The 25,728-nt window shown below is 41.8% G+C and overlaps 1 protein-coding gene and 1 long non-coding RNA gene across 3 annotated transcripts in view; one reads left to right on the plus strand and one right to left on the minus strand.

Annotated features, from left to right (window-relative positions):
* The first annotated feature begins 37 nt into the window (after positions 1 to 37).
* Positions 38 to 25,146, plus strand: LOC119566627. Its single transcript, XR_005225905.2, has 4 exons — positions 38 to 984; positions 19,086 to 19,243; positions 22,240 to 22,358; positions 23,343 to 25,146. It is a non-coding gene; the product is annotated as an uncharacterized LOC119566627 (long non-coding RNA).
* Positions 11,600 to 25,728, minus strand: part of ATP8B1 (ATPase phospholipid transporting 8B1) — a 135,597-nt gene continuing 121,468 nt past the window's right edge. For both annotated transcript variants that reach the window (XM_037902581.2, XM_037902580.2), the window contains 5 exons: positions 20,802 to 20,885; positions 19,134 to 19,379; positions 18,703 to 18,841; positions 17,008 to 17,138; positions 11,600 to 11,909 (listed from right to left, as the gene is read on the minus strand). In XM_037902581.2, coding sequence (XP_037758509.1) covers positions 11,682 to 11,909; positions 17,008 to 17,138; positions 18,703 to 18,841; positions 19,134 to 19,379; positions 20,802 to 20,885 — 828 coding nt within the window. In that variant the 3' untranslated portion in view covers positions 11,600 to 11,681. The remainder of the gene's footprint in view (positions 11,910 to 17,007; positions 17,139 to 18,702; positions 18,842 to 19,133; positions 19,380 to 20,801; positions 20,886 to 25,728) is intronic.

Here is a 25,728-nt window from a genome sequence, read left to right on the forward strand (position 1 = left end):
GGGCCGGCCCCGGTAGGATCCGGGTGCGCCGCGGCGGGATTGGTCGCTGGCTGCGGCTGCGGGGTTGGAGCCAGGGCTGCGGCCCTGCACGCGTCCCCGGGGCCGGGAAAGAGGCTCCTCCTTGCGGCTGAGCCAGGGGCCCGGTTTCCGCGGTGGAGGGACCGGTTGGGTTCCGGGAGGCGCGGTGCTTCAGCTGCTGGAAATCTGGCTGAGTGCAGAACCGGACGCGGCTGGGAGCGCTGGGCAGCCCAGGCGGGCGGGGGGATCTCGGGCTGGCGGGGCCCGGGGCGCGCGGAATGCGAAGCCTCGGAACACCCCTTGTGCCAGGCGCTGGGCCGGAGCGGATCGGCGCCCGCGGGGAGCAGGCCGGGGCCCAGTTCCCGCCAGCCGGGCTTGCGGGGGGAGAGAGCGCGCACCTTGGCGCGGAGAGTCACAGCCACCGCTGCTGAACGTGCGGCGGAGAGGAGCTGGGTGACTCGTAAAGTAGCCCAGACCCATCTCCTGCCCTAAGGGTTATGGACAGCGCTGAGTGCGGGGTTGTTTTACAAACACAGATGCTGAACAGGGTTAGCATCCCACCCCTAATAAATAATTGCACATGACAAAACAGCGTAATGAGGAAATAATAAAAAGCAGCTTGGTTCCAGAGAGGTTGACAGACCTTTAACTAATCATAGAAGCCCCTGTACATTCACCTCTGCTGTTACTTTCCTGCTTCCCACTATATTTTGTTTTAATCTTACTAATGCAACCCTGTTTGTGGCTTTTAATTTTATTCTGAGGTGTATCTTCTCATTTTTGCCATGAAATGTTTATTACAGTCATGCTGCATAAGAAGCCCATCATCCCATGCTTGTGCATGTAAGGCAGAAGCTGCACTGCAGAGCAACTGAAGGACTGCATTGCTGGCCACTTGTATGGTACTGAAAACTTATTACGAACTGAGGTATATGCTGCAGCAGAGAAAGTAGAAGTCCTTTTAGGGTAGAGTATATTAACATTGTTCTTATTACATTTAGCATCTCAAAATGATAAAGTAGTACAACACAAAGCATTTCCCACCCCTGACTAGAGTTTACACATTTGGTCAGAGATGCACACTATAATGTACCAAATTCCACTCTCCTTATTCAGATAGTGAATAGTAGTGATGGATTCAGATATTCAGGGCAGCAGGAGGGATTTTAAATAGTAAGTTTTTACAGGATCAAACACAAGTGAATTCCCACTACTAGGGAACTTAGAATATATTTTAAAAAAGCCAAACTGGTGCACATCATGGAGCCATTTTGAGGTGTGCTCACAGCTATGCATTCTATTTAATAAAGCAGGATCCTGCATTCTTCACCAGTTTCTGAATGGATTTAGAGTGACTTCAATAAAATCAGGATCAGGCACTGACCTTACATCATCCCGTGCACGAATACATACTAAGATACAAGAACAGGTTGCAGATATTGAAGGTAATCCGAGTACTACTCCATAATAGACATTATGTCCACACTAGGAACAGAATTTGAATCTTAGTTTCTTGCTAAGCTGTGTCACCCATTCCATAGTACCACTAAAATATACAATTTGTTATATATAACTAGGGCCCTACCCTAGTGTACTGCTACCCTTACTTCTGCGCTGCTGCTGGCAGGGCACTGCCTTCAGAGCTGAGCACGCGGCCAACAGCCTCCGCTCTCCGGCTGCCCATCTCTGAAGGCAGAGCAGAAGTAACTGTGGCAATACTGCGAACCCCTGCAACTCCCTTTTGGGTCAGGCTCCCAATTAGAGAAACATTGGTCTCCTGCATGAAATCTGTATAGTATAGGGGAAAAGCACACAAAAGACCTGATTTCATGGTCCGTGATGTGTTTTTCATGGCTGTGAATTTGGTAAGGCCCTATATATAACAGAAGGATCAATAGTTCCAGCAATTGGGATGCAAAAGAGAATACAACATTAGACACTACTGACCATAAACTAACCAGTTGAAGATGAGACTCAGAAAGTGATAACATTTTTCAGCCCCTAGTGTATTGGAGACTCTGGTCTTAGAGGCACTGGCCTGGGCCCCATGGTTCTCAGATGCAACAACCTGTCCCTCAGTAATATCACCATGGCAGTGTCTATTAGCTATTGTGATGGAACAGTCTTTCATCCATTCTGTGAGGAGATGGACACTTAAGTAGTGATTATAGCCTTTGGCCTTTGTTAGCCCCCTCTCCAGACCCTTCATTTTCTCCAAGCATTGGTCACTGGTTTGGTGAGTACCTAACTTCACAACTCCCTCTGAAATTGTCTTGTACACCTTTTAGTTTCTCCCAGGGGAGCTGAGGTCCTGCAGTGCTGCTGTCTCTGTCCAAAACACAGACAAATAGTACCTTCACAGTGGCTGCTGATTAGCTGTCAACCCATTCAGAGGACACCCTCCATATGTTTGTTGAGTTTATTTCTAGATTTGTTATAGATGGATCAGCTATTTATAGGTCTAGTATGGATGAACCAGGAATTAGTTCACTGATCACCTGCCCAGAGCAGTTGGTCACCAGGAAAGCAGTTCAGAGCTCACCTGTCTGTGCTTCCAGCCACTATGGGCCATGGGTGGTGAACTTCATGCCCGTGGGCAGTAACACAAGGAGCTGACACAATTCAGCCTGAATCAAGGTTAGCATTAAGGTCAGCCAAAAGGTACCTAGCACAACCCAAGACATAATTGAGGAAGTTTTGTCTTTAGGCAGATATGTATTGAGAGTCATTCTAGAGAAAATAATCAGCTAAACACAAGTTATTTCTCTAGCAAAGAAAACCCCAACATGTCATTTGTGCAAGGGGGCTTGTGAGCTAAAGTAAAACTGAAATCTAACCCGTCTGCCCCGCCCGTCCCTTGTTTGAGTATCCACCTGTGTTGAGCTTATTCTTCAGGAATGAGAATCTGAAAAGAATGATTTCCTAATATGCATAATTTCTAGATGGAAGTTATTACTGGGAACTCAATCTGTAATTTCATACAATAGAAAATAATTTATGAGCATAAGTATGTCTTTGGAGCAGGGAAAAGGGGGATAAATAATGAGACTCTTTGTTCTGTTTGTACAGCACCTAGTGTAATAATATAACGTAAAAAGTAAAAATTAAATTATACAAAGGTATGCATTCTATAAAAAATAAGTAAATATAAGTGAACCCCAGTCACTGAAATGCTATTCAAAAGTGCCATCCAAATTCTGTTTTCTTTTAACAAATTATTAATTGCAAATAATAAAACTACTTTAAATAGTGCAGTGGCCATTCAAAATCATAACAAAACCTCGAACCATTAAAATCCCATGAAAAATTCTATTTCATTTTAATATAAAATAAATATTACTAAAAATATTAAAACTATATAATTGCTCTTCATTTTTTTAAATTTTATCATGGTTATATTTTTACAAGTTTTGGAAGTAGTTACACCATATAGAAATACATGTCTTTTAGAGATTTTGATTAAATTATTTCTAGTTTAATAATTTTTAAACCAGATTGTCACGCTGCCTGCAGCAATTAGCATAATTTATTATTTACAGACACATTTTCTGGCAAGAGCCCATTTCCTTCAGAATGGCTGTAAAACCTTTTCAGAGGAGGAAAAAAAAAAAGGCATATAGTGGTGGTAGTTGTCACCATCTGAGCTTCTCTCTGCGTAATTTGTTTTACTACTAAAGGTTTCACTGGGCAGGACTGCACTGAATTATACTGCCATAACTATGTTTTGTTATTAAACCAAGCATTCTCTTTACCATTTTTTTAAAAATATTTTTACAGCTCCCTCCCAACTGTTCAATTTTCTTCATATTTTGTAGTGTTACTTTGTGCAAAAGCTTTTTTACCGCCTTAATTTTAAAAAAATTAAATTAAAAATTAACTGACATTTTAGCCTAATTTTTGTGGCAGTTCTAAACATACGTTTTTTGCTTTTTTAAAAAAAATTTAGTACACATAGCTTGCAAAACTGTACTTACTAAATACAGTCCTTAGAGGAATAATCATTGTGAAACTGCTGCCTTGATCTGGGCTCTTTTTGCCTTGTGGGGTGGGGAACCTAGATACTATTTGTTGGAATCTTTAATATTTTAAAATTGATAAGAGAAATTACCAAACGCTAATTTAACCATACTTTTTTAAAAAATCCATCAGCCAAATGATACCGTATGCCGGGGTGGCCAACCTGAGCCTGAGAGGGAGCCAGAATTTACCAATGTACATTGCCAAAGAGCCACAGTAATATGTTAGCAGCCCCCCATCAGCGCCCCCCCGCTCCCAGCGCCTCCTGGCCACCTGCAGCCCCACCAATCAGCACCTCCCTGCACCTCCCAATCAGCTGTTTTGTGGCATCAGGGCGGGGCGGGGGGGAGTGAGGGCATGGCAGGCTGAGAGGAGGGGGTGGGAAGGGGTGGAGTGGGGGCAGGGCCTGTGGCAGAGCCAGGGGTTGAGCAGTGAGCACCCCCTTTGCACATTGGAAAATTGGTTCCTGTAGCTCCAGCCCTGGAGTCGGTGCCTACACAAGGAGCCGCATATTAACTTCTGAAGAGCCGCATGTAGCTCCGGAGCCACAGATTGGCCACCCCTGCTGTATGCAGTTGCTGTTCAATAGTTTTCCCATTGTACCTGGGCTCACATAGGCTTTAACACTGGTGTGTGGGCTGAAGAAGGGCTGTGTTAGCTCATTTTAAGACAAATTCTCTTCCTCTGCAAAAAGAAAAGGAGGACTTGTGGCACCTTAGAGACTAACAAATTTACTGGAACATAAGCTTTCATGAGCTACAGCTCACTTCATCGGATAAGCTCACAAAGCTTATGCTCAAATAAATGTTAGTCTCTAAGGTGCCACAAGTACTCTTCTTTTTGTGAATACAGACTAACACGGCTACTACTCTGAAATCTTCCTCTGCAGTCACTGCTATTGATCAGAGGCTTTTTTAGAAACTTCCCCTTATTTTGTTAGTTATTATTTGAATCAGATATCCTTCCTACTTTATTCTTTCTGTCCTCATCATTTATTATTTTCAAGGCCTTCCTTCTACTTGCTAGTCAGGCCTTTCTTTACAACACATATAGTTCCTTAACTAAACTTAAGCTAACTTTCTTTAATTGAATACTTATCCTACATTCTCCACCTTAAAACTTGATTATGTGGGATTTACTACATTAAGCATTTTTAAAATATGTCTACAATTTTGCAGCATTTTGTACCACTAATAAACTTGACAATGTAGAATTAAAATGACCACAATTACATTATCATTAAAAGCTTTGGTAATTATCAGTCTTCACCATGGATGTAATTCCACTTTGTACACTTATTTCCACCAGCAGGGGCTAGTTAACTCCCGAATTTCCTGTTCCTGGCTATTAAGATGCAGGTTTAAGGGAAGAATAGAATGTCCAAATGTGGGTACTGGTTTTAAAGCATCCTCCTGTAATCTGAATTCTGCCCATAATTCAGTTACATTACTAAAATGGGCATGGGGGGGAGGGAATAAACATGGGAAATAGTTTTACTTTGTGTAATGACACATCCATTCCCAGTCTCTATTCAAGCCTAAGTTAATTGTATCCAGTTTGCAAATTAATTCCAATTCAGCAGTCTCTCATTGGAGTCTGTTTCTGAAGTCTTTTTGTTTTAATATTGCGACCTTTAGGTCTGAGATCGAGTGACCACAGAGAGTGAAGTGTTCTCCGACTGGTTTATGAATGTTATAATTCTTGACATCTGATTTGTGTCCATTTATTCTTTTATGTAGAGACTGTCCAGTCTGACCAATGTACATGGCAGAGGGGCATTACTGGCATATATCACATTGGTAGATGTGCAGGTGAATGAGCCTCTGATAGTGTGGCTGATGTGATTAGGCCCTATGATGGTGTCCCCTGAATAGATATGTGGGCACAGTTTGCAACGGGCTTTGTTATAAGGATAGGTTCCTGGGTTAGTGGTTCTGTTGTGTGGTGTGTGTGGTTGCTGGTGAATATTTGCTTCAGGTTGGGGAGCTGTCTGTAGGCAAGGACTGGCCTGTCTCCCAAGATTTGTGAGAGTGTTGGGTCATCCTTCAGGATAGGTTGTAGATCCTTGATGATGCGTTGCAGAGGTTTTAGTTGGGGGCTGAAGGTGATGGCTAGTAGCATTCTGTTATTATCTTTGTTGGGCCTGTCCTGTAGTAGGTGACTCTTCTTACAGTGTGTATGATAACACCCATTTTTTCATGTTCTGTGTGTATATAAATCTCCTCACTGTATTTTCCACTGAGTACATCCGATGAAGTGAGCTGTAGCTCACGAAAGCTTATGCTCAAATAAATAGGTTAGTCTCTAAGGTGCCACTAGTACTCCATTTCTATATTTAGATGCCTCAGCTGAGTCAGTTTTGTCTAAGCTATTTTTTTTTTTTTAAAAAAAAGGTTTTTGCCTTTTTTTTTTTTTTTTTTTTTTACACAAGATCATCCTAATGAACATTCCTTGGCATGCTTTCTGCCTTTGTCTCAGCAAAGATACCCCGGTTCAGGTTTACAGGTAATAAATTGACTGAACAAGCTCCTTCTGAAGGAAACACTTCAACAACATTACAAGATATTTCTGCCCAAGATTAAAATCCACCTAGACTTTGCATGTTGATGGGTATGTTGCACTAAAGCATGCCCATAAATTTAGAGACTGCAGAACAAGGAAGTTATCGTGATGAAATTCCATCAGACAGATGTGCCATGAAATCTGTGCTATCATCTTTGTTAAGCAACCTCCTGACATAAGAGACCACTCCAATGTAACAATATTTTTTGTCTTTTGAACAGTCATTTAAAATAGCTTCACTAGAGTCTTTTCATCCCTGCAATATGGTGCTTGACCTTGTCAACTCTGTCTTTAGCAGAAAGCTTCAACTCCATGCATTAGATTCCTTTTACAGTCACCCCTGTAAATGTGTGACCTCTCATTTGGTTGTGAGAGCCTCAGAACTGGGAATGTCCTTAAGTGTCTGGAAAGTGCTGTGCGTATAGTAGGTACTACTGCAAATTAATAATGTGCCATAAGTGGTACATACTCTACGGGTAGTAGTGTATGACTCTTCTTGTTCATAAAGATAGTTTACTGGGGGGGGGGGGGGGGGTGAGAAGACAAGGCAGGAAAATCTTGGCATTTATTGGCCCTCCCCCCTCTGACAAAAGATATTATGGCTGTCATAGCATAATTAGTCACACTAATGAATCAAAGTAATAATGAATCACCAGATCAAACAGCTGACTTACAACAAATACAAGTAAATGCTTGCTAGCAAAATTTATAAGAGAAACTGCTCGTGAAGAATATATACACATTTTACCTGTCAATCTAACCTCTAAATTGTGCTAGACAGATTTCAGACCAGTTTGGAAAATGTGTGCCTAAATACACCCCGCAGCACAGTTCTGTGGTAGATGGGGAAACAGGCTCTACCAGAAGTGAGAGGAACTCTGTCCTAGAATAAGTCTTCGCTCATGCCAATTTTTTACCCACATCACTATTAAACATTTGGTGAAATCCTGGCCCTACTAAAGCTTGCAGTCCAGCAGGCATAACTGACACTGCAAGACTGCGGTTCCTAGGGTTGTGTCTGGGACCGGAAATATTGGCTAGTATCATTCAGTTCACAATCCAAGGAGCAGCTTACATGCCAGAGGCTGTGCGTGAACAGCCCAGGAGTGGGTGTTCTCACAGCAGAGCAGGGTAAGGCTGGCTCCTAGAGTCAAGGATTAGAGTGACCTAGCAGATCACGGGTCTGGATAACACCAGAGGGGAACATCACAGTGAGCAATAGTTAAGCAGCGATGGATGCAAACAGTTCTAATTTACCAAGCTGTTAACCATCTTAAATAGTTCAGCTAGGCAAGGTGGTGGTGAAGAAAGACAGTCTTCAGCACAGCCATAAGAGATTTTAAAGATTCTAGTATCATTGCTAATCTGATTCAGCACAAGACTGTCGTCAGCACTCTGCTCATCTGCCTTCCCATGTCATCTGTCACAGACAATTTACATACTATGGTGACCTGTGAGAATAATTTCAGGTTCAGGGGGCCACTGAATAACTGGCAGAGGATAGCAGTTTATGGAGTCCCATCAGGCCACTAGTATATCAGGCTGTCATCAAGACAGTATTGACTTCTACACAATCCCAGAGGACTTGTCCAACTGTATGACACCGGGATCCATAAACCCACCACTGCATTGCAGCTCTCTCAAAGATAGTTTACAAGAGGCATCACACAGTACATGGCAACTGTACACAACCTCTCAGGGCATGCTGTGAACACTGTACCCAACTGAAGCTTCCAGGAGAATTCAGGTAGGCAGAGTATACTTGACCAAATTGTTACTTGTCAGTACCATGGGTTTTTTAAATGAACAGGGACTAAGCCTCATCTGAAAGGCAGTAATTCCAGCAGAAGTGGTCTCTTAGTACCGTATTAAGTCATGTGTTCAATGACTTGAAAGAAGAATTCCATCAGATGAAATTAGCACCACTTCCTGCAAAAGCTTGTGTTTCCATGGAGGTCTCTCTGCAGGCTGACACTGGTATAAGTGTGTGAGATCAGACAAAATCACAGCCCAAGCCAGTATGGCTTAAATCAGGGGTTCTCAACGTTTTTCTAAGTGGCCCCCTCAACATGCTAGAACAACTCCAGGCCGGAGCCCGGGGGAGGACTCGGGGCTCCAGGCCGGGGTGAGAACCCTTGGGCATAGGCATAGTTTGACTTCTATTGGGGGGGAGGGGCAAGGGCCAGCAGGGCTTTGGCCAGCTATGCACAGCAGGGTCCAGGGAGGGAGTGCCACCTCCACCCCCTGACTCACCTCAGCAGGCCACCTACCTGTTCGGGGCTGTGTGCCAGTGGCTGCTCCCTGAGGGCTCTGCTGGGCCCAGAGCTGCCTGGGCAGCTCTGACCAGCTGCATGAGCAGTCAAAGGAGGCTGGAAGCTGAGAAGCAGGCACAACCCCAGGCACTAAAGGCAGATGGGGGAATGCCCTGGCTGCCTGCTCCCTGGTGGCACCACCTGTCAGAGGAGCAGCTGTTCCGCACTGCCTGGCTCCAGCTTCCCGCCTAGGACCTGGCCAGAGGGCAGGAGCTGCTGGAGAGGAGGTGGGGGGGGGGAGGTGGAGCTGCCCCACGGACTGCCCTGCTCTGGGTAAGGCACTGCAGTTTGTGGGGGGCAACACTCTTGTGCCCACTCAACTCTGCCCAGGGACTCAAAGTTTCTGCCCATGTCGGGGTTTCAGCCCTGGTTTCGGGGCAGTGGAGGGACGGGGAACTCAGGGTTTCAGCCCTGTGCTGCTCTCAGCTTCTGTCCTGCAGGGGTGGGACAGGGTGCCAGGCTGGAGCTCTGCACCACTGCCCACTTCAGGCTGACAGGGGTGTGTGGGGACAGGGCGGCACTGGGGCTCAGGGCACTGCGTTTCAGCGGCGGGGCCCCGTGGACCCCCGCTTGAGAACCGCTGGCTTAAAGAATTCAGATGAAGACTGAAATGTAGCAGAGATACATAAGTCAAAGTGTAAACTGCACTCTGAAATAAATATCATCTTTTTAAAATGTTCTCCTCTTCAGTTCAGTACTACCAATTGCCCAGCCCAAAATATAACATCTTTCCACTCTTTTGATAAGTGCTATCTTCTCTTAAGAGGCATTCTTGCTCTAGGGCAGGGGTTCTCAACTGGGGGTTGAGACCCCTCATGGGGCCCCGAGGTTATTACATGGGGGGTCGCGAGCTGTCAGCCTCCACCCCAAACTCCGCTTTGCCTCCAGCATTTATAATGGTGTTAAATATATAAAAAAGTGTTTTTAATGTATAAGGGGGGGGGTCACACTCAGAGGCTTGCTGTGTGAAAGGGGTCACCAGTACAAAAGTCTGAGAAGCCCTGCTCTAGGTGGCTAGCTGTTTGACTTTCAACCTTTGATAGGCCAAGAAATATCTCAGATGTTTTCTCCCAATCGTTAACAAATATTTTGTTTGTATATTATTACACAAGCAACTCCTCAATCCAATAATTCAGACTGATTTACAAGTAGCATCAACCTTATTTACACAGAATTGTTTAATAATCATTCAAATAGAACATAAAAATGGTAAAAACCACTTCGTTTTCCACATTGGTCAAAAGATTAAAATTTAAGATATTTTATGAAAACATTTGTTATCCATAAACAAAATATGTTACGTATTAACCCTCAATTATATGTAAATGGAATACATCCAAATCAATTTGTATATTAAAATTAATATTGCACCCAATTTAGAAGACTGACACTTGTATTGTTGACCATTCCCACATCTCTCAATGAGAGAAACTGAAATTATACACTTCCTTTTCTTTAAAATTAACTATACTGCTCCCATCCCCTATTAAAAGAAAAACTGTAAACTTTCTTGCATTTGCTCCATTAAAATTATGAAATGTACATTTCTTTGCCTAGATCTAAAAGATTAACTGTACACATTGTGTTTATGCCCTATTAAAAAACATTGGAACAGTTATTAATGCTGGTGTAAGTCAGTATTATATATAAAAAAAAAGGTGAAACATTTATACATCCTAAAGTTGAGGAAACTATGTGAGAGTGTGTGTGTGCGTCTATGCATGTAATATGTACCAAAAAAAAAAAAAAAGAGAGACTTTCTCCTCCCTTCCCTCCCCAATTAGAGGACACTGTTCAACAATTACCAACTGAAGTATGTTCAACTTAAAAGTGGCCTATTCTTCCTTATCTGTTCTTATAAATTGTTGCATTATGAAACTCAACTGAAATGAACAAATCAAATCTGCCAATTCAAAAGGCAGTTTTCCAGTAACCAAATAACATCATAAAATACTATACAAGTAGGTAGACACAAAAATATTTCAGAGAAAGTGTTTCAAAAAATCCTGAGGTCTTCACTGTTTTCCAGAACACTCTCCTCCTGAGACACAGAGAAGTTATTGAAAGAATAACCCAAGTCAGTGATAGAACCGTAAGAGTTAAAAAAAAAAAAAAAAGACTGTGAACCATTTAGTAAACAGGAATGGACTGTAACCATACCTACAACTGTGATTGTATTTTCACTAAAATGTGTTAATCTGTTCCAAGTAAGTGAGTGACTACAACATACCACCATGGAGCCTAGTTTAGCTGTATGAAAGGTCAGATTGCATGGCTCCCCTAAAGGAAGAAAAATATTAGTTATCTAATTCACCTTTACCATTGTATAAATAGAATTGTTTAACAAAGTGGCACATACAGTTTGATTGCTTCTCAGCTCTTCATCTTTAAAGTAAGGTAAGAAATGTGTGCTGCAATTTTATTTCATGATTATAATTAAAAAAAAGGGATAAAATTTAGCATTTCCAAGCATCACTTAAAAAATTAAAACTCTGGGTTTTTAGACCCTAGAATTTTATATATCCTTCAGTTTCACATTATACTTGCACAAGGATTAGGATTTACTTAAAACAAAACAACACATACTTCTTGGTTTTTTCTGTTTTTCAATAGTCCCAAACCAAGCAGTTTTGTAAGAAAATTTTGAAGTCTTCATAATCTCATGTCATCTCGTTTTTTAAAAAATCTCGAGTCTTCCATAAAAAATAAACATTCTTTGTGCAATCATTTGCTAAAAAGCCTGTCTTCTAGAACTTAAATCTTAGACAATCATCAGCTGGTTTCACCAACTTGTCTACCTTCGGCCACCTTGTGGTGTAGCACCGCATCTAAAGGTGCTCGTTTTTTACGTATGCTACGTCCAGAAGCAATAAGATCAGCATATCCCCGTTGATGTGAGAAAGCATAAGCAGAACGACGGCTTGATATCCCTCGACGAAAAGTGCTCTGCCTTCGCTTCCACTGTTCTTCAGTCTTGTATTTCTTACGGTTCTTCTGAATCTTTATGAAAGGAAAGGGTGTAACAGGTTAATTTAGAGGGAAAACAGATGCTCATTTGTACTTAATGTCTTGGGAACAATGTGATGGTAACTTTAAAAAGTGTTACAAGTTTTATAAAAGAGTTTCTTGTTAAAATTTACCCGAGTTAAAACCAGAAGCATATGTTTAAAAAAATTGATTTTTAAATTATTTTATTTTGCATTTTTATTAACTTCTTAAGGCATTCCAAGCTAGAGTGGGCATGTTGTGTAGTAAACAAAATGAAAAATTTGACTTTTGTATCTAAGCTTATTTTCTTGTTTACAGATGGCAATAACTTTAAAAATAAAATCTAAAAGACAACAGGATTTTAATAATCACAACTCTTATCCCACAAGGGGCTTTCTTGCCAGTTCTAGGTAAAAACAAACACACAAACCCAAAAGAAAACCACTGCTGCCTCTTGCCACAATCTTATAGTGGTAAATACAAATAAAACTATAATATAGTCTGAAGCCAAAAATGGCAGGTTTTTTTTATCCAAAGTGAGCCTGGGAGGGTTTACATTAGCCACTGCTATGTGTTCAGATTGCAAACTGAAGTATAGGGAAGATAAATATATGAAAGCCTGTTTTAACAGTTGTGGCCAGACGTGTCTTGCCAAGGCAGAATGTCTGGCAACTGGTATTCAGATAAGGATTATTTAGAAAGTTTTGGACCTATGGATGGACTCAGCACTAGAATACTTAAGATCACGATTAAATAAAAGCATATATAAACAATTCTGCAGACAATCCAATATTAAGACTGAAGATTCTCAAACACCCCACCCCCTCACGCACACAACACACATGTGCATCCCATCACTCCCACCCAGCCCAATTACCAGAACGTATTTAGTTTGCCTGGAAACTGCCTGCACCTCATTCTGCTGGCTCTTGATGTGATGGGGGTGACAGAATAGGCTTCCTTAGATCAGGTATGGATATCATCACTTTAGCGTGAGGACAGATACAAAGAGTCATGCTTTAAGGAGCAACTAGAAAGCTCCCTGACCAAGAAGTTCCCACGTTTATTAAGCTCCCCACTGCAACACATCCTGGTCCTCTCTGGTAACTGTTGAGGACCGGGAACTCTATAGCTATGTCACATCCTCTTTTCTTTCGAATAAAAGATTAAAACTTAATTTATCAACCAATATATATACCAGAGGTGGCCATACTTACTGACCCTCTGAGCCACGTACGACAATCTTCAGAAGTCCGAGAGCCATGGCTTGCCAGTCAGAGTGGGGCTTCTGCCTTGAAGCAGGGTGGTGGGGCTAGAGGCTTTTCAGCCCTGTGGGGAGGTGGGTCTGAGGGCTTCAGCCCCACGGGACGTGCATGCTGGGGATTCAGCCCCTCTCCTGCTGAAGCCCTGATCCCTGGCAGGTGCGCCCTACAGGGCTGAAGTCCCAACACCCCCATCTCTGCTGGGCAGAAGCCCCTAGCCCCACCACCGGGCAGAAGCCCCGAGCTCCCTCCCAGTCTGGTAGGTGGCGAATGGAGGGGGGGCTGTATGGGGTACTCCATGAGCCACACTTTAATTGTAAAAGAGCCGCATGCTGCTCGTGAGCCGCGGTTTGGCCACCTCTGGCATATATACACACAATTAAAAATAAACTTCAAATTCCTTAAAACTATTTGCACTAGTATGTCCCCTTATGAACTGCATCCACATAGTATTTGAGGGGGTCTTTGAGGGGGTCTGACCAGTCTTCCAGACAGTGTTCTCATTTCTGATGAGTTTCCCTGTGGAGGGGTTCACTTCCTGACAGAGTACCTGCAGGTCCCAGATCCTCTCAGTACTGTGTTGGGAAATACTGAAAATGAACCTGATACCTCTGGAGAAGTCCTTTTGGAGTTGCCATTAGGTAACATCTGGGAGTTTCTGCCAAGTTCAGAGTAGTTCTGGGAGCCTTTGAGCCACACTTTGATCCCTGGTCTCAGTTCAGATAGTTGATCCTGCCTGACTAAATTAGCCTTCAGCACTGGTTCTCCACTTGTAAGGTAACTCCCTTCTCTTCATGTGCCAATATATATTTATGCTTGTATCTGTAATTTTCACTCCATGCATTTGAAGTGGGTTTTTTACCCACAAAAGCTTATGCCCAAATAAATCTGTTATTCTTTAAGGTGCCACCAGACTCCTCATTGTTTTTGTGAATACAGACTACTCATTGTTTTTGTGAATACAGACTAACACAGCTACCCCCCTCTGATATTGAAGTATTGTTGCTGCCAATTTTGTATTTCAGCACCCATTTTCTAAATTCCTTCAGGTGTGTCCACTTCAGTTTAAGCTGTATCGGAGCCACAGGTAGATATCTTCCCATTAGACATTCTACTGGAAACAGTCCAGATGCGAGGGGTGCTGACTGATATGCCTGTGGTGCTTTATATGGGTCCACTGATTTTTGCAGAAGTCTTTTTAAAATCTGAAATGCTCTCTCCACCTCCCCGTTGCTCAGGATGTAATGTGGACTACTATTACAATGTTCAAAATCCAAATCCTGTGCAAATGCGAGGAATGTTTCAGAAGTAAACTGAGGCCAATTATCAGCTATGAGGACTTCATGAACTCTATGTCTTGCTAATATTGACTTCAGTTTCTGTATGACCTGTGCTGAGGAAGTCTGTGTAAGTACAATCAAGTCAATATATCTGGAGAAGTAACAGACTACAATAACGTACATATGACCTTTCCAGAAAAGAAAAAAAAAAAGTCTGTTGCTACCTGCTGCAGAGGTCTGTCAGGTAACTTTGTAGACAGTAATGTTTCCAGCGATTGTTCTTCCTTGTTACAAACTTTGCAACCCTCTGCTGAGGTCTGAATTTTCCTACTCAGACTGGGCCAGCATACGGGTTGTTGTGCTCATCCCCCGCACTTGCTTTTTGCCATTGGTGCATTCCAGTTTCTCTCTTAGGTGTAGTCTTTGTATTGCTGGCAACCCACTGTGGGAGTTGTCAATCCTTGTATTACATATATTATTTGTGGAAGACTTTTCTGTTCTTTTTCCAGGCTCCCAAGGAACTGGCCACAAACATCCAATGTATTGTTACTAGCTCCATGTAGAATCTTATTTGATCTTTGCAGATCTCCATTCCGGGATTGCTTATGATTTTTATTTATTTATTGAATTGCAGTGACTGCTGCTCCAGTACCAGTTTTAAATTAAAGGTTTCATCTATTTTGATTCATGCTTGTGTACCAAGGAGTTCTCTATTCTATTGAGAATATAGCCCCTAAAAGTAAGGGCTTGTCTGATAACACTCCCTCTTGGACTGTGTCCACTACTCCTGGTGATTTGCATACTATTGCAGGAAGTCCCATATTCTGGCATCTCCTACGTTGTCTCTTTGGCTGGACATTGTTGACAGCTGTGGCACGGTGTCTTGCTGCATTTTCCACAGCTTTTCCAAATTTCCCTCCTATTAAGGTTCTTTGGTCTCCCACTCTCTAGTTGTGCCCTGTTCTTATTTTCTAATTTATGGCTTTCCTCTTTACTGTACCAGTATTGTCTGATGCAGTCTCCCATATGCTGCTAGCATATAAGTTATATTGCTGTTTCTTTATGGTTTGTTGTATTCTCACTTTTGCTAGTGTGACATTTGGGTCTACTGAAGCTGTGCTGATAAATTGAAGTATTTTATGCCAACAACTATCCTGTCTCTTATTAGTTATTCTTTTAATGCTTTGTATTTGCAATGTTCAGCATGCCTATGAAATACAATAATAAAAATCACAGCTGTTTCTCTTTGCTCGTGGAACCTCCTATTAAATTTGGCCCTTTCATATGTAATATTCTGTCTGTCTATGAAATGGCCGTCAGAAGCGTCTTTCACTTTTGTGTAGTCTCTCTTTTCCTCATCAGTGAGGGGATGAGGTACATGGATGTCTTCAGCAGCATCACCCACTGCAAATATCAAAGCATGTACCAGGTATTTTTGTGCTTTATCTGTTAAACCCAAAGCCATCTAGAATTGCTCAATTCTCTGGCTTGAGCAGAGCCAGCTGAGATGCCAAAATCAAGCCTCTCAAACAGAGCCATTTGCACTATGGACTCCACTGCTGTGACAGGGCTTTATCTCCTTCTTGGTGCAGACTTTCTTGGCGCAGGTCTGTTGTCTGATCTTCCACTTTCCCTACTGACTCACCACACTGTCAGTCTGCGGGGGTGGGGTGGGGGGGGTATCTCTTTTCTTTCTTTTACTCTTTCACTAGTAACAAGGATTCAGTCACTTCTGACACTGTATAGTGTGAGGTCAGACACAAAGAGCCATTCTTTAAGCAGCAACTAGAGAAATCCCTGACCAAGAACTTCTCACATATATTAAGCTCCCTGCTGCTCTATGGTAAATGTGAAGGGCCCGGACCTTTCTAACCATCAGTCACTCCCCACCATTGAGAGATATGGAGAAAGGGGGCAAACTGTTTGGGAGGGAAGATGATCTTCACTCTTCTACCCCACAGAACAAAGAGTGGAGGAAAGAGAGAATAAGAAGTTAAAGAAGGGAAGAGAGAGAAATGTCAGCAGGTGAGTTAGAGGTGGCAGAAGGAGATACACGTGAGCCAGCACGTACGGAGGAAAACAGCAGATCAGACAAAGAGGCAGAAGCAGACTGGGAGAAGGCTCAGTGGGAGAGTATTGAGAAGACCATCTCAAAGCACTGACACTTCCTGCTCCATTGGGGTGGCAAAGCAACAGACCAACAGTATCTAGCAAGGTTCCCAAACTGCCAGTTTGGTTAGGCCTTCAGAGAAACCCTAAATTGCCATTTTAGGGTGTATCAGGCTCTTGAGGAAGCCAGATGCACAGTCCTAATGACATTCTCCTTATAGAACATAAGAACGGCCATACTGGGTCAGATCAAAGGTCCATCCAGCCCAGTATCCTGTCTTCCGACAGTGGCAATGTCAGGTGCTCCAGAGGCAATGAACAGAACAGGTAATCATCAAGTCGCCCATTCCCAGCTCTTGGCAAAAGGCCACTACCAGTTATCTTATTTTCTGAACATTAAGAATATTATTGACTTATATAACTAAATACAGTTCAAATTAACCAAATTTTTCTACTTACTTTATCACTTGCTGAAGGCCAAATTGTCATTGACAAAAATCGCACTGCAACAACAGGAAGCAAACAAACTGCAACTGACAAAAGTATTGTCAACCAGAGATATGGCTGTCTTAAAGCATTTGGTGCAGTCCCTGGGAGAAATAAGAGTGAAAGTTAGTCTGTATCTGTTTTCAATTAAATTTATATAGCACAACAAATTACATTCATGTTTCCTGTCCTGAAATGTATAATTGAAGTATTCCAAGTGTGTTTGAATACAACTATCGAAATCTAAAATAAGCAACTAGTAAGAAAAAGTTTGAAGTAAGGAGAGAGCCAGAAGCCACAAATTTACAACAACATTTTTATTTCCTTTTCACTGTATTAACTTATAAAACTCTTTAAGGGGTAAGTTAGGGTGAGAACAAGTATTTGGCTGGCATATGTGGTTTTTTGATTGCTTTCAATGGGCAAAAACTGATTAAGAGAAATCTCTAGGATCACTGTTATATATATATATATATATATATACACACACACACAGAGTGTAGAATGTAAGTGCTAATTTAATATGGAAGCACTGTAGCACTTAAATCGTAACATTTAATTTAAGCAACCGGGTAGAACAAATGCTAAAATCTGAAGTACTATTAAAAAGCAGAGGCCGAAGAGCTTGAATATGTTGTACAGGACGCAACTCAGGATTTTTCTCAGATGGATTTTGATATTGAACTGAAAGTAATTTGGTTTCATACGTGACTACATCCCTGTGCAGTATGCAGCAAGAAATTTGTTATGCATATATGGTTTCAAGTAAGTTTAGGCACCTGACTTTGGGAAGATGAGTCTAAAGCTCATTGCACATCCACTCACTTACCCAGATCACAAATTAAAAAGGCTGGGAGGGTGAAGGACAATGGGCAAAAAAAAAGATAATCTCAAGCATGTTCAGTCGACATATAAGGCCCTTAAATATTACCAACCCAAACCATTTACAAATTTGGAGCCAGGCCCCCCAAAATCATGAGACCTTTTTATAAACAACAAGTTTGGAGTCCTTTTTATTTGCCTTCTAGTTTTCGATCCTTTAGGGTGCAGTCGGGTTATATTTTCAAGCTTTTTCACAGCCAAGTAAGATTAGAAAAATTTGCTTGAGAATAATACTTTCTTTTTTAAATTATAGCTAAAGTTATAGGAAACATCAAAGGTCATGAGATGTGATACAATTGCGTGAGTAGGCAAATTAGCATTCACCTTTGAGCCTTACTCCCACAGATGTGCAGAAGTAACTTGGCAGCCACACAGCAGCCTTCAACATAGGATTACAGGTTTCCCTTTACTCTGCGCTGATCACTTTTTACTTTGCTCCTTTGTACGCAACACCCTACACTGCACAACACAGGTACCAAGGTTTAACTGCTCTTTATTTCTTGAGATAAAATAATTAAGGAGGAATGATTCCACTGACTACATAATTTGGAACTACAAATACCTCAAGAGTTAGCTACTTCAACAAAACAATTTTGATTAAGACACACACGTTGACCCCATAAACTAGGCAATGTTTTTCTAAAGTGAGTTAACATTCACCTCTACTTACTTGTGCTGGGCATCAAATGATATCTGATAAGCTGACATTTTGGTACTGTGTTTACTCTAGTTACATAACCATTTGAGGTAGAACACATGAATAGTGAAACAAAACAAAACACTGACCTGTAAACTGAAAGCTAGATGGGAAGAGAACATGTATTCCAGCACTGTGAAGGTCAAACATGATACCAAAGTAAAGTGCAATACTCCCAAATATTGAGAAAGCGTTAACGAAAGTCCAGTAAGAGGTATCTAAACCCATCTGAAAGTAAATCAGATAACTCACAATGAATTTATGATGTAGAAGTCAGAAGCATGTATTTGAATATTCTGAAAACTATCTGTTCTGCAGACACTTGGGTCACACTATTCATTATATAGTTCTAATACAATATAGAATATTCTGTGAATATACCAAAGGGGAAGATGATAGTAACCAGGCAAAAGTATATCAATATGCAAAAAGATTTAAACTGAATGATAATTAAGTGTTTATTCTCACAAAGATGCACTTTCAGAGCAGCAGGGGAGATCATGAAGATAAATGTACTTGCCTGAAAATTGACTGTAACTATGAGAGAAGAGGCTGCAGTGACAGCAAACGATTGGTAGTCTGAAGGTGCCTCTCCATCTTGCCCCATGGTTTGAAGATATGCGCCGTACGGTATGAAGAAAATAATCAGTGATGTTATAATTCCATGTATTAAGCTTACAAAGAATTTCTTGTAGTTAAAAAGCAAGTCTTTCTGTCCAGATATATACAAACCAGGGAACCGAAGACTAAGTTTGTCACTCACATCCTTAATAAAAGGAAAGTTACTGCAGTTAGAAATAAATCGGAGCCATAGAACCTGAAGCACAGTATACATCTTCCCCCATCAACATGTATCTTTAGGGTGGGAGGAGAGAGGCGCTAAGCAAGACAAGCCAACAGATTGCCTCTGTATTAACCCCAAAAGTGATAAAAATCAGAAGCTTAAAAAAATACATAACTTGAATTCATATTTGCATATATGAATGCAAGCTATATTTTTAAAGAGTTAGAAAATGGACAGGGAGACTCTAGAACAGCAGTGTGTTGGTACAGAAATGAAAGGAATAACATGCTACCACGACCTAGACTTTGTATTTATTCAATATGAATATCTAAGAATATGGTACGTTTTTCCTTCATCACTCAAACGACGTACCATTTCTATATCTTCCAGTCACACCTATTTCTAAATATTTCCATAATAGTGTGCAACAATGCCCAGCGTAATGGGAAGAGTCTATTATAATATATACACGCAAAAAGGTAGTGCGAGCATTTTTGTGGGAAATGCAACTCAATTTCCTGGCCTTTTTCTTTTTTAAATCTCTAACGCATACATACTGCATGAATTTATTGAAATTTCTTTTCTTCTAAACCTCCCCCCCACCATAAAAATGCATTGCATTTCTATGCATGCAAAATCTATAGGCAAGCCCAATTTGGAAAATCAAGTAAATCCAAAGTAAAATCTAAGACCCATTCAGATTAAAAATAAAATATTAAAGTTTTCAGCATAAATTTTTTTTGCCAAATTTATTCCCATTGAAAATGGTTTCAAAAATAGAAATACCTTCCGACACTATAATCGAAGATAAATAATGCAAGTATACTTCATAATCAACCCCATTATTGCCATTCGACAGTACTATACATACATATTGGCCTTGATTCAGCAAAGCACTTAAAATATGGTTAACTTTAACCATGTACTTCAGTTCTGTTGAAGTCAGTTGGAATTATGTGCTGAAGTGCTTTGCTGAATCAGGCCATTGTGAAGAAAGCTATCACCATCCAATTCCAATCTACACTTATGGGATTAATGGGAACTGCCCTCTAGCGAGTGCCTGAACAAAAAGTCACAGCAATTGTTATGCTCTGGTATTTCTAGTTATTAATGAAAAGAAGCCTACAACATTTTCTATTAGCTTCATGGAGAAAAGCTGTCTGCTAAGACCTACACACATTTGAGCAGATCAATTCAACACTTAACGTATCTGAAGTTGAGTAGCTTTGTCTACTCTAGCAGGTCATGCCTTATTGTCCTCTAATAAATAGGATATCTAGCAACCTAAAAATGGCACAGATTAGAAGTAAAAGTCACTTCAATTATGTTTACTCTGATCTTTTTCTTTAACAATTGCTTCTAAAATTCATTTGGATAATTTTTCTTAATAGCATAGTAGTATACCTGGTCAAGCAAGCCAACCAGAAGAACTGGAAGACTGGAATACAACACATTGTAAAGCGTGATAAACCAATCTTCATAAGCTGTCTGCAATAGAAAATAAATATAAATTTATTAATTAGATATTACTTTATATTTAGTTACATCATTTTCATTTAAAACGTTAATTCAGAAGCAATCTAATCTAAACAAGAATAGTAAGAAAACTGATTGAATCACCAGGTTTTGTGGGTTTAAAGTTAATGTGCATTAACCCACCAGGTCTTGAAATAGTTCTTTGAGCATGTGTGTTAAAATGCACACCCTTTTTACTAAAGCAGCATACTATATTGGGGAGGGATAGCTCAGGGATTTGAGTATTGGCCTGCTAAACCTAGGGTTGTTAGTTCAATCCTCAAGGGGGCCATTTAGGGATCTGGGGCAAAAAAATAAAATGAAAAAAATTGGGGATTGGTCCTGCTTTGAGCAGGGGTTGGACTAGATGACCTCCTGAGGTCCCTTCCAACCCTGATATTCTATACAGGTGACCATTAAAAGGACAGAATTTGTTCCCTAGCTACGTACATTCAACTTCCACTTAACTCAAAGTAGAAACTTCCAGCAGTTGCAGAAGTTTTTGACCATAAGTGTGCTATACTAGCAGTGATCAAATTAAGAACTGATACCTCACGGATGTAATTAAAGCTGGTGGAAACTCTGTTTCAATTCTGTAGGAAATTCTGACATTTGTAAATTTTTTGTTATTGTTCTGAATCAGAACAAAGAGTCCAAGTTTAGAAATTCCCTGTGAAAAGAAGTCTCTGAACAAGTTTCATTTGGGGCCAGTCAAAACATTTGGTTTCAAGTTCAGCCTTACATTTAATATAAAATTGGGGGGCGGGGGAAATCAGAACAAAGTGTTTGGATGGGGTCAAAATGTTTTGCCCTTTGTTTTGATGTTAAAAAATAACACCTTTTGTCAACATAGACACATTCCCACTAATATTTTCTGTGGAAAAATGTTAGTGAGAAAATTTTTGACCAATTCCAGATAAAAACCTCAAAAAAAATTATTTTATTAGTTTTTTTTACAGAGTTTATTTCTATTCCTCAGAACATCTGAATGAAAACGGAGAGGTTACTTACCCTGTACAGTAACTTGAGTTCTTCAAGATGTTTTGTCCCTATGGGTGCCCTACCATATGACATGTGCACACCAGTACACTCTTGATAGGAGATTTTAGTCAGCAGTTTCCACAGGTCCATGCCAGCACACTATACTTCCTTGGGCTCGGGTGCAAGGGCATACAGAGAGAGAGCAGTCCTGCTGTTGCTCCAATTCCTTCTCAACTACGAAGCCCAGAAGACTCTGCAGCAGAGCACCCATAGAGACAAAACATCTCAAAGAACTCAAGTTACTGAACAGATAAGTAACCTCTCCTTTGAATTATTGTCCATATAGGTGCTCCATTGTTGGAGACTCCCAAGCAGTAACTCAGTGTGGAGGCAGGTGCTGAGAAGGCGGATCCAACACAGTTCTGAGGACAGGGTCACCAAAGACTGAATCTGCTCTGAAAGCAGGTAGGATAGCAAGTGCCTGGGGAACCTATGAATGGAAGACCAGGTTGCTGCCTTGCAAATATCCACAATGAGTAGGTCCTTAAGAAGGGCTATCCAGTGGATTGGGCAGTCACTCTAAGTCAGAGATGCACTCCAGCAGCAGCTTCATAACAAGCTAGAATGCATCCAGAAACCCATTTTGATAGTCTCTGATTAGAAATCGACTGCCTTTTATTCCCTTGGCAAAGGAAGTAAAGAGCCGGTGGGGGCAGGAAGGGGGGAAGCCCTGAGAGATCTTATTCTGTCAAGTTATAAGTCAAGGGTCCTTCTTACTTCCAGGGTATCCTTTGAAGAATGAGACCTGGGTAAAATACTAGTAGAACATAAGAATGGCCACACTGAGTCAGACCAACGGTTCAGCTAGCCCAGTATCCTTTCTTCTGACAGTGGCTGGTGCCAGCTGCTTCAGAGAGAACAAACAGAACGGGGCAATTTATCAAGTGATCCATTCCCTGTCATCCAATCCCAGCTTCTAGCAATCAGTGGTTTAGGGACACCTCGAGCATGGGGTTGCCTTCCTTTATTATCTTGGCTAATAGCCATTGTAGTAAGTGAATGTCCTGATTGACACGGAATTCGGAAGAGACGTTAGACAGGAAAAAAGGATGAGAGTGTAAGGTCACCTTGTCACAATAAAAGATAGTGCCCTGAATGACCCTACCTCCCTACCCTTTTTGACGAGGTTATGGCTAGGAACAAAGTTTTGAAGACAGGTAAAGGCCTGAACAGCTACCCATGGACTCAAACAGTGGGGTTTTTAAGGCACTGAGAACCAGATGAAGATCTGAGGGGGTTGGTCGGTCCTTGATGTGAGAAGACAGATTGGAAAAAGTCCTTAAAAAAACCTAGCTATGGGAGGGCTAGAAAAGGCCAAAATAAACCTTTCACAGCTAGGTGAAGCCTAATGGAGATCAGTGACAACCCACGTGTTTTTTAAATCCACAGGTAATCAAGAATGTCTATAAGGAGAGATTCAGAAGCAAATATAAAAATCGATGGGCACTCCAGACTTGGAAGCACCTCCACTTCTGCAGATAGGTTTTCTTTGTGGCTGGTTTCCTGCTCTTCAGGAGTACACAGTGAACTTCAGGAGAGGAGACCAATTTTATTCCCAAGAACCATCAAGGAGTTAGGCCTTAAGATGCAGGGATGAGAGACTTGGGTGGATTATGGTGCTGGAGTCCTGTGTGAGGAGTTCCATTGAGAAAGAAAGGCAAATAGGGGTTCACAGAGACAGGCAAAGCATATCTGGGAACCACACTTGCCTTGGCCAGGATTGTACTATCAGGTCTTGCTTCAGTTTGCTTAGAGCCTTGAGGATCAGTGGTGTTGGAGGACAGGCATACAAGAGCGTGCAAGGCAAAGGGAATAGGAGAGCAGCCCCCATGGGGTTGTGGCCATGGGGGTTGTGGCCCCGCACACGTGCACCATAGCAGAATCATCAGCACTTCATGATGAATGGTGTTGCAAACAGATCCACCTCCAGGAGGCCTCAAGCCTGGCAAATGCTTTGAAAGACAAAGTAGCTGAGTTCCCACTCATTGTTCTGGTGGAAGTGCCTGCTCAGGGAGTCTGCTACTGTATTTAATAGACCCAGCAGGTAGATCATTGAGATACCTATGCAGTGGGATAATGCACCATTTCCACAGTCTCAGTGATTCTGCACATAAGGATTGGGATCTTGATCTCCCGGGATGATTTGTACAGTACATTGCGACTCTTTTGTCTGACCCACAGGCCTCAAGGAGCGCTCCCATCGGTCTTCCCTCAGCTTGTGAGATCTGCTTTAAAACCTGGTACAGACCTTGCTGGCTCTGAGAGTGTCAGAGGCAGCTGGAATCCACATTGCTGAGGGGGGGGAAAAACACTTGTGGTAGGTCTGGAAGGGTTTGAAACCTGGGTTCTTTAGCATAACTCAAGGAGGGAAGCCACAGACAACAATGGCTAAGGGCAGAAGGGCCTGGCTGCCCCAAGAAAGAATAGAGGGAACCCTCCCAAAACCTCTGCTAAAGTAAATAAAAAAAGTAAAATAAAAATAAAACAACAAAAAGGAATAAAATAAAATACTGAGGCAGCTGAAAACTAGCAGTGGACACTACAATGCCCCATCTCGAACCAAGGGTGGTTGAGAAGAAACTGGAGCAATAGCATTGGCATGAGGATGTACAGAGTACAGGCACAGACTCGTATGCACTTTTCAAGGCTGAATCCCCCCTCTGGGAAAGAGCTGAGAAAGAAAACAAAGGAAATTAGCTGTTGCTACCAGCTAATCAAACATTCACAAACCTCTTAGGACACGAAAAATCCAATCCTGTTCTTAAAAAAGGTAAATTTTCTTGCTTACAGTCATTTCCTCTCCATCTTATTTCCCACAGAAGTCACAGTCTCCATTTTGTTAGTTTGCAAGTGGCTTCTATGAATATGACTTCATAGAAGATTGACTTCCTGAAGGAAATCACCAGCAGCTGTGAATGAGCTCCCTAAACTAAGATCCCAACAGTAAAAAGAATGCATATACATATGCACACAGAAATAAGAATGAGAGAGAGTGTTGTTGCTAAGTTTACCCCCCACACACATGAGCTTACTGTTGTGAGAGTTTACCATGGCTTGACAGGATATAGATACTTAGCAGAAAGTGTTTGGGAAGGTTAACATAGTTGAAAAATAAATGTGCTCATAAGAAGACTGCTGTATTCAGTGACTGTTGTACTCCCTTTCCTCCTACATCAGTACGATACCTATTAAGGGCCAGATCCTGCAGACCCTCACTCATGCAAATAGCAGTACTGACCTCCTGGAACTACTTGCCTGACTAAATCCCTGATTCTACAAGTTGGTCCACTTGGGAAGAACGGCTTGTGGACTGTGGTCTTCCTTTGTAAGCTTTCTGGGGTAGGGACCTTGTCTTAATATATACAGATTAGTTAAAGAGGAGGTTACTCACCCTGTGCAGTAACTGACTTTCTTCGAGATGAGCGTCCCCGTGGGTGCTCCACTCCAGGTGTTGGTGCGTCCCTTCACCTTCGCTCAGAGATTTTTACAGCAGTACTCACACCGGCCATGCATGCGCAGAGCCTGCCCACCCGCTCCGAGTGTACCTTAATAGTACGCATGCGTGACTGGTCTCCTCAGTTCCTTCTCTACCATGGAGGCTCCGAAGTAGAGGGGAGGAGGGTGGGTAGTGTAGCACCCACAGGGACACTCATCTCGAAGAATGTCAGTTACTGCACAGGGTGAGTAACCTCCTCTTCGAGAGAGAGAGAGATGTCCCTGTGGGCGCTCCACTCTAGGTGACTGAAAAGCAGTGTATCTCAAGGAGGTAGGGACT

This window comes from Chelonia mydas, chromosome 5 (genome assembly GCF_015237465.2).
Source record: "Chelonia mydas isolate rCheMyd1 chromosome 5, rCheMyd1.pri.v2, whole genome shotgun sequence".
NCBI lineage: Eukaryota > Metazoa > Chordata > Testudines > Cheloniidae > Chelonia > Chelonia mydas.